This window comes from Mycetomoellerius zeteki, unplaced genomic scaffold (assembly GCF_001594055.1).
Source record: "Mycetomoellerius zeteki isolate Tzet28-1 unplaced genomic scaffold, Tzet1.0 scaffold159, whole genome shotgun sequence".
Lineage (NCBI taxonomy): Eukaryota > Metazoa > Arthropoda > Insecta > Hymenoptera > Formicidae > Mycetomoellerius > Mycetomoellerius zeteki.
Window position 1 is genome coordinate 160,115 of NW_017256542.1, and position 10,311 is coordinate 170,425.

Consider the following 10,311-nt stretch of genomic DNA (forward strand, 5'->3'; position numbering starts at 1 on the left):
ATTACAAGTTACATTAAAAATTAACGAGTTATAAAAATTGCGAGTTATATTTTTCAGTGACAAACGACTTTTCCAACCCATTATAAGTAACTGTTGACTGTTCCAAATCTGGTGTTACATTATCATCATAAAAAATTCGCAACGTCATTACCAAATCGTTATTACAACAAGGTAACTAACAATAAGTAACTAAGTAACACAATTACAGTAACTAGTTACCTTCATTACCCGATATTTACATACATGTTATATAAATTGAAATGTTTATTATTGGCTCTGTATAATAGAATCAGACGAAAAATGTAAGAGAAAAAGAACTTTGTTATAGAACGTAAACTTCGCTGCTTATTTATCTTGCTTTATCATATTTAAATAAATTGCGAAACAATAATCGTAGCAATATTAAACAATTCTCCTACTTTTTCTATCTTTTTAAAAAAATCGAACGCAACATATCAAAGACGGATTGTTTTAAATTTGGCATTACTCGCAATGCCAAATTTATTTCGATGTTACTTGTAATTTTCGGCATTTTACCAGAATAATACGGATGGAATACTAGGCGAACTTTGATATTTGAAAAAATCTCGAAAATGGTCGTATTCTTTATAAGCTGATACGTGGCTTCGAATTGAACTAAATCAAAATAATATAATATAAATACTTTCTCTGTAAAAAGGATTTATCAATGAAATTCACAAATTAAATTCGCAGATTTAAATTTCTTTAATAGCAACTAGGTTTTTTTTATAAAAGCGCAGTACGACGTATATTGATATTTCCGGTCTGTGAATATAAACTCGAATTCACCATGTACTGACAAATACATATTAATGTTCGAGAACACGAACAAAATATTTTTATTGCGTCATCACGGATCGATATTGCTCACAAAGTATAGTATAGACATAATACATTGTTCACTGTAAAAGAAAGTATAAAATAAAGATTGAAAATTTTGAATATTTTAAAATTAATCTAAACTATTGTGTCGTGGCGGAATTGTTGCGTAAATTTGGACCGATAATTTTAAATGATCGTAGGCATACATGCACAGAATCAGATTGATTGGGAAATGAAAGATGAAAAGGATGTTGCAACGTAATATGTTTCAACGTTATTTCCGCGTAATGCCTAGAACATCAATCTTGGTATATCGTCAGTTACAACACATAATAAAGTTTGCAAATAACACTTTAGTGTTCTCGCATATATATGTAAAATATATGTAAGACGTACATAAAACAACATGAGATATGAGTTGTCAACACATTGTATGCACAACTGAGGCTTATACAAGATGATAAACAGATTTTCGAAATAGTCCGACAAGCTTTTCGTAATTTATTCCATACTCTGTTCCGTACAGTCGTCAGACCGGACATTAAACTAGATTCAGATATATAATATATTTTGAGGTGTTACGTTCATATTATCAACGCTATATCAGAAACATAAAAAGTAATATATATGCATATTATGTACATAGAGAAAGAATGATTTTATCAAAATTATATAAAAATTGAGCTTATAGATACAGATCTGAAAATAATTTTGTTAGACTATCAAAATAATTGTGTAAGAAACTCGAGTCTGAGGAGCAATGTTGCAAAAAATTTTGACACTAACAAACAGATTGAGCGTTTTAAATAATTATTTTGATAATCTAACAAAATTATTCTCAGATCTGTATGTAATACTAATTAAATTTTTAGATATTTAAACCCTTTTCGTATAATAATTAAACAAAGCCAACATTAGTTATCGATATTAGAAATATATAACTTATTATATAAAAGTATTTATGCTTGTTATATTTTGTTATTTCAAATAATTAATGAAAACAAGAAACCATATCGATCAGCGTTTGTCGTTAAAATAAACACAGTATATTGCACAACAGAATAATATATAGTAACTCATTATCTTGTACGTATACACGTCAACAAATGTATTTGGATATTGATACGTAATTAAATAAACGCATACGCTTAAATATTTTTATATATAAAATTGCATTTTCTTGAAAATTGATTAATTATAAAAATGTATTCATATGGTTTTAATTTCGTTCTTTTTTTCACCTTGTTTGCAATAGTGTCGCAATTTATTAAACGCGGTCATATTTAAAATAATTTTTCTTTTTCACAAAAGCTAAACAAGCAATCTTGTAAAAGCTTAATATAATAATTACAATTCTTGTTATTGCAGGATCGCGTTGTTTGCATAACAGCCACGAGATCTATTGATGTTTTGGTAATCATAGTCGGTCGTCAACATCGACTAATTACTAATTGTAATTACTAATAACTCATTTGGCATCCCACAAAAGGCCAATTTGCGACTGTACCGATTGCGCGTGAGATCGATTACAGTGCTCTAGTCTGAACGAGCCTCGTTTCGATTATCGATCTTCGCAGGACGTTTCGGGGAAAGTGACTGATTGTTAGATCGCTGCCAATTTCCTTGTCATCTGCTCGTCACAGAATTGCGCAGCAGAATACACATCAAGTGACGTACGACATTCCTGCAAGAGCTATCGTGACCGCGTACGGAGCGATAATTCGTTTCGATAACTCGAGATATTATGTGATTGAATAACCGGCTTTATCAGGCAGAACCAGCCGAAGCGAAACATACTGGTATATCGTCGTTGATATGCTACATGTGTCGCGACTGGACCGTCATATTAGTGCGCCAGCAGTGTACATAGTATCTACGATTGCTAGAATTAATATTCTGGTTATATCGTTATATCATTTAAAGCACGCGGGAGACGATGACAATTTGTAACTATTGTCCTACCAACTGTTATTGCTTTACGAGCGTTACACTCTTACAAATGACCGAATACCGATTGTAGCCATTGTAGAATATTGACCGCTGTCGGGAACTGCTATCCGCTTGTACCGCTCTGGAACTTCATTGTACAACGGTAAACTGCGTAATATTATCTTCGTTGAAATACTAGCTCGTCGAAAAAGTAGTTTGTAGGGAAGTAATAACATAGAATTATTTATTAAGTCAATTCCCCGAGAGAGATGTAGTTGGCATTGTTTTTAAAAACGCTGCTTTGGATGGTAGCAACGGCGATCCTAAATCCGACTATCGCAAAAGTTCGAGAAATCTTATCAAGAGTACAAGTAACAAATCGAATAAACTAATGAATCCTTACGTAATACGGATCAACGACCAGAAAACTCAATTAAAATGCCAATTGATATAAAAGCTTATAGATATTTCATTTAGATTTAATTTCTACAGGAATTTAATTTCTGCTATTTGGGACACATGACCGTGTAGAATTGTATGTAGAACGAGAGAGAGAGAGAGAGAGAGAGAGAGAGAGAGAGAAAGGGAGAAATATAGATAATAGATTTAATTACAATAAACGGTCTTAGTAATACGGATTAATATTGAAATATTTAAATTTAATTTATGAAGATGCTACTCATTATTACGTTGTTATCATATTATATTAAATTTAAATTAGGAGATAATAAATTCAATGCTGCTTTTCGTATTGTGTACATATACATACATGTTTAATTTCACGAAAATTAACTCGGATGTTACAAACCAGAAATTATTACGAGATGATTTACTATCGAATTTAACTTCAAGCGTTGTGAGAAACGTAGCAATATTATTAACGATATTTCTTTTATTTACTGCGCATCAACATCAAACGGAAAGAAAAACGTACATAACAAAAATAAACTGCGGTGAATCTCACCTGCCACGTTTTTGCAGTTGCAACGTCGTACGTCGGCGGCGGCGACGTCATAGACGGAATTGCAGAGTAAACAGGTTGCGATCTGCTCTGTGAATTTGGCCGACTTGTCCCACTTTCATTGATGCTCGTATTTGGCGTATCTGGTATGGTGGCATACAGCGCTTCCGGTATAGTGTTCTCACGAATCCCACCGCCGAGGATACTCGAACCGGAATCTAATGTCGAGAACAAAAAATGCAACATTCTTTCTATCTTTTTCCTTATTCTTACAAGGGAAGTTTCACAACTGTCCGGAACCGATTTGATTCTCCATGAAATATGTTGTTAAACACGAAAATCTAAGAGACATCACGTATTTTTTTATACGTGCCTCTTAGATTTTCGTGTTTAACAACATATTTCATGGAGAATCAAATCGGTTCCGGACAGTTGTGAAACTTTCCTTGTTAGTGAACTTTTATCCATACATATATGTATTTTACATATTTTCATCTATCTACTTGAATATCAAAGGAGCAATAGTAACCCAATCCCTTGAGTTAAATAACATTTAGTTTTAACTTCGTCTATGTCAAAATATAAATGAATCCACATTTCTGAGATTAATTTTAAAATAAACAACGTCCACATGAAAATGCACATACATATTAAAATATTTAATTCCATTTTTGTAATTAAATTAATAACATAATGAGTAGAAGTGGTACTTTATAGAAATGATTAAAAATAACTCAAATTAAATCTGATTCAGGGTTTTATTTTTGTTAATTCTTAACTTACAGTGTCGTTGCGCAGCTTTTTTATAAAACATGCGCGATGACACTGTAACACTACAGTTACAATCATTGAGAGTTACGGATAGGCTCTTAATATTATAAATTTACAAGTGTGACTTACACATTTAAAAAAATTTATAATACCGTAAAACATGATAGATATTTGGAATAAATGTTCTTTCGATATTATGATAATAGTAAATAGAAGTTTGAACTTAATACGCGAACTGACTGACCGATATAAGTATAATGTGATTCGGCTCTGTCGGCGCTTCGAGTCCTCCGCGAGTGAGTGAGCCGCTTCTCGTGCTTACTGCTCTTCATAGAGGATCTCGCGGATTCAGTCACCATGCTGCTACTTCCGATCTCATTCGACGTTCGAGTCTTCGGTATTTGCCCTTCTTCGAGTTGTTTCCGCGAGCTTTTGCCCTCTGACTTGTTGCCCTTCGTCTTGGGCAGAAGAATGGCCAGCTTTCCCTGGCATTTCGGTAGACCTACGACTACGCCACAGGCACACACGTTCTCGTTAGGCATCCTAGAAAAATCCAGATAGCCTTTTAAAGAATTTATTCTGAGTAATGAAACATTAGAAGTAATTAACTATTATGGACCAGATTACAGTTCGGATGAACTGTAATGCGATGTTCTTCTTCGAAAAGATATCTTGCACAGGTCTATCAAAATTACACAAGAATAATATTCTGCAAGAAAGTATCAGAATATGTGTGTGTTGTCAGAATGAAATTCATGAAACATCTTGTGAACTATTCATTTTTCGAAGATTAATGCTCCCACTGTGAAGGATTAATTTATATGAAAAAATTATACAATTTCATAAATAATATGTCATGTTTGGGACTTAACGATACTGAGATTTGTATCAGTCCCATACAATCCATTACAGTTGGTGCGCACTATAATCTGCCAAACAACATTATCGACCTCGTGTGCTGCGCGCCATTATTAACGACCCTATAATAGCCCTTAATTGGAATCAGTTCGTAACGTTTATTCGCAATAACGTCCCGCTCAGCATCGGTTCTCGCGTGACAAACGTGATTACGCGAGCTCGGGACGTACTCGCCGAGAAAAAAAGCGTGGCGAAACTTTTAACAGGCTCTATCCACTCGCCAGATTCGATTGACAAATTGAATTATAAAAAATTCCGATGGGCAGCCCTTTGATTCGTAGAACGCATACAGTTAGTTATATCGAGATTATCATATATCGGAAAAAGGAAGAAGTATTATAATTAACAATCTGAAACCCTGCGATTGGTCTCAACTTCGGAACGCGATCGTCGCTGCATCCAAAAGAATCAACGAAGCATACCTATCGTATTCCTTATGTAAATTTACTTGAGTCGTTCTGTGCGTGGAATCTTTAATATCGCGATCCAATTTGAACTTTTCGGAATAAATCATCGATTTGCTAAATTTCACGATGAGAAACAGAGCGGAGACCTTTATGCCTCGAGAAAGAAAAAGAGCGAGAAAGTGGGAGAAAGTAAAGTCGTCCTTTTGACTTGACTTTTACCGAGGTGGAAAAAGAGAAAGAGGTTTCTTAATTCCCGAGAAAATCTTATTCCCCTCACATTTGGAAAGTCACTTCTAAGAGAACGAAGTCAAGTAAGTTCGCGTCGGATCGCACAATCCAGTTTTATATCGTCGAAATGAACAATGCCTCTCAGTATCCTCGTCGGATTTCGTCCTCGAGCACTCTTATCCTCTCAAGATTAAAAGGACTGTCACCTTCGCGTTTATTATCCTTCCGTCGTTTCTTACCTAAACCACTTTCAGCGGAGTACTCGATTTAATCCTGTACTTTCATACTGGACTATCATTGGTATCGCTTTAAAGAACAAATGAAATATTTTCTATAACATACTCTAGTTCATTAATACTTATATATAGACCAGGAGATTTATACAAGCTCAGATAAAAATAGAACAGAAAAAGTATATACTGAGATTGCGGCGAATGAGACGGAGAGTGTCGAAACCATTTGAGATTAATGATAATCTTATTAATGTTATTTTGTATAATATGATAAGCCGTAGGCAGACATGATGTGATAATAGACTTGCTTTGACATTCGTCTCGCGTGCAAATATCCCGAGAATGTGTTCACGCCTGGTAAAGTGACGCCCCGAGATAATTTCGGGTCTCGCCCGGTTTAGGCAAGGAGGGTCAAGCACGAGGCCAGAGCAGGGGAATCGCTACATGGAAATTGAATTACGTGCCCTGCTGCGAAATGAGCTGCCAGGGACCTTGGTTAGTTTCGACGACAAACTGCTCGCTACAGTACGCAGACCTGCCCATTACTCATCCCGCTGCTGAGACTCACCACAGAACTTCTTCCGTGCCTGACTTTAGACATATACGTGTATTTGGAGTTTGTTTCTCAAAGATACTAGTTATACGCCAGGACAACTTTTTAGGATGAACCAAGAATACAGAAAGAGAGAGAGAGTATTCGTCCATGAGGGATTAACTTTTCTTTAACAAACTGATCGAGTAACCGATAGTTTTCCAAAGTATAAGCACAGTTTATGAGCGCGTCTCTTTAGCTGAGTAAAAGTTTCATGAATACTGATAAAGTCTGAGAAATTTCCAAGCACGTAACGCGACGTGCCGTTTTATTGTGAGTCGCGTGGGCAATTTCGTGATGAGATATTTTTCCGCGTGTACGGCTACAGATGATAAACGCTACATTATTGGATCTACAACTCTGAGAAATTTATAGGCATAGCCCGCATTTTTCTCTATAGAGAGTAATTCCTAATAGGCATATTGTGTCCCACATGTTCAATAATCGATCATTAATTGATAAATCATTAATTGATGAATGAGATTTTCGTGTTATGAATGCAAGAAATAGAAATGAAACGAGTCGATATTTATAATTAAAATCTTTGTCGAAAACATCAGCAAATGTAATCAAATATATCGCTACCAGACGTATCTCCTTTCTGCTACGAAGCAATATAACGTTTAATTACAAAGATCCAAGAATTGCCCTAGTTGTAATTAACGTCGCTGACATCTTCGATGCAGATATGGGAATGCCATAAATGACTCTTTCCAGCGACAGTTATCGGGTTGCATTGATATCGACAGAGACGAGAAATGGGCTTTCGAGCGATAATTATTACAATGCTGAGGCATACAACTCGTTAGAAACGGACAGCTGCGATTACGGAAGGATTAGAAAGATGAATTTTCCCTTTCTGCCAGTAATATCAAACAAGAGAAATTCTATGCGCAAAAAAAAGAAAAGTGATGCGGAATCACTTGATTTTTGCAAAATAAAAATTTACGTTTAATGTACAAAGGGAGAAAATACAAGACACAAAAAGAAACACGTACAAAAAAAAGAAACAGAAGTAATGCAATTCGAGAAGCGAATAGCTTTTTTAATGAAAAAAAAATGCAAATGATGAAATGGTGAAATGTAAAAAGTCGAAGGCATAATATCATTTTGTTAAATTGGACGTATTTCATACTGAGCAACACACGAATTATACGAACTCTTTTATATTTCTAATGAAACTTCATGGCGTGTCTTATAGGAAAATATTTGCGGTTTGTTGCAGTACAAATGCAATACCTGTTTTGGTTACCGTCTGACATCAGGTTAAAGGTGCGCGATGAGAACAGATAGGGTAATGAGAAACTGCGGTTTTCTCTTTGGAATTCCTGTGAGATTCGCCTTATCTACCCGTGGAAATTCTCGCGATTCCGCAAAATGTATACAGGAATCAGCGCAAGGTAGTCTCTCCCTTTGATCCGCGGCAGGATTAATTCGTTACGGTAGAGAGGAAGGAAAATAACGCAGTGCTAGTAACATCGACGTTAATTAATTTTGTCAAGCATCTTCCACAGGACCTTTCATTTTTCGTGCCCGCTCGCGTAATCCACCTTGCGTTACTGACGCTCAACTATTAGCCCACCTGTTAAAAAATGCCATTAAATTGTTTAAATATTTGCAATATCTATAAATATTTGCGCGCAAATAACAATTTTAAGAAGAATTACAACTATGTTACGACTATGGGGAATTTTACGTCGTTGCATAATTTAAATTGTTATATTCATGTTCAGTTCATTGTTATGCTCATAGTTTAGTTTGTTGCTTGTTATTCATACGTTTACTGAATTATTTATCTTTACGCGATAAATTTCTCTCGCCTTGCTCATATATATATAATATATAGAGAGAGAGAAAGAGAGGGAGAGAGAGAGAGAGAGAAAGAGACAATCTCGCAGTATAATATTTATAAATAGATTGCGTATTTTTGTTCCAACATTTTGTGTCTTTAGTACCAACGTCGGAGATCTCTCCAGTTGCGCCCTCGAGCACCACGCGAACAAGAAATGTATCCATCGTAGAAGAAACCCGCACAGTTCATGAATTCACCCATAATATCCCGTTAATACTCGCACAGACATGAACGGTTGAAAGAATCGCATGTCATGTTAATTAAAGCCCGTGATGTAGTCTTCGGTGCCCTCGATGATGAGTCGTCTGTTTCGTAATTAATTGGAATACAGAGACCGGAATCTGCCAAAGAAAATTCAGTGCACGAATCTTCGTTCTTCGCATTAATGAACGTTCAGCACTTGTCTCGCATGACGATAATTAATACTAAACGAATCACACCTGTGAAATTGAAAATAAGCGATTTTCCTTTTTCTTTCTTTCTCTTCCTCTTTTTTATAATTTATACTAAACACAACGAAGGAGATTTTTTTCTTTCCGCGTTGTATATTTCGTTTAACGCATTGTCCCCATTGTACCATAGAATTTATGGTCCTACCGTTCCACGAAGAACTCGACATGTTTCCGCTTTTCTTGCTTTTCTTCCTGCCAACGTTTGCTCTAATATGTATACAATTCACGTTGCCTAAACATGAGAAACATATCCACGTAACGACCATGTATTGTCGTTCTCATGATTTCGCTCGCGATCGATATGCGAATCTCGATGTGCGCATTCGAAACGTCTGGAATTCTGTCAATGACGTGTCAACGACTGCTAATGAGATTGAACGTTGCTCCGGCAAAAAGCCAAAAGGGAGTAAAAGGGATGGGATTGCGGTATCCGGTTCCGACATGGCGCGTTGAATTTGACGTCGTCAAACGGCAAAGTGTAGGTGCCCATTATTCACTATTCTCCATCGCAAATATTTTGAATACTTGAGCTAAAAGAATCAATAAGCTGCTCGTACATCAGCATCTAAATTGCAAAACGATGCAACAGACCGGAGATGCGTTACCAAAATATTCATCCAGATTGTTCGACGAGGCGACGCGCGGCGATACGCGCTGGTGAATTGGGTCATCGTGAAATATAACATTTTTACGAGGATGTACGATGTGCATATATTCGAAAGGAGTTGCCAGATCCCATTCCAATGCGCCACTACTGGACTCTAATACGATTATGCATTCGCTTGCAGCCATAGTCGCGAAACAGAGCGTTCCGCGTTCGCCTACAGACGAGAATGCGTATTACGTTTTATATCTTCCTTTTTTGGCTTCTGCTGACACAAAATATCGAATGGCTCGAACTCACGTGAATAAGAATGAACAATTCTCGCTGCAACGCAAAAGCGCTTTTATTAAATGTAAAATAAGAGATTCCGTTCATTTTTTTTTATTTCCAAATTCGAAATTATTAATTGAAATTGCTAATTACGAAATTAAAATCGAAATTACTAATTGAAATTGCTAATTATAGAAGCCTTTTACTCATGTAAAAGGATTCTATAATTTCTTGCACTTATAAATATTCAT

The 10,311-nt window shown here is 35.7% G+C and overlaps 1 protein-coding gene across 1 annotated transcript in view; it reads right to left on the bottom strand.

The window, feature by feature from the left end:
* The window catches only part of LOC108721115 (uncharacterized), a 44,157-nt gene that overhangs the window by 7,932 nt on the left and 25,914 nt on the right, over window positions 1-10,311 (bottom strand). Inside the window, exons 2-3 of the mRNA XM_018445488.1 lie at window positions 4,749-5,047; window positions 3,737-3,951 (exon numbers count right to left, since the gene is read on the bottom strand). Coding sequence (XP_018300990.1) covers window positions 3,737-3,951; window positions 4,749-5,046 — 513 coding nt within the window. The 5' untranslated portion in view covers window position 5,047. The remainder of the gene's footprint in view (window positions 1-3,736; window positions 3,952-4,748; window positions 5,048-10,311) is intronic.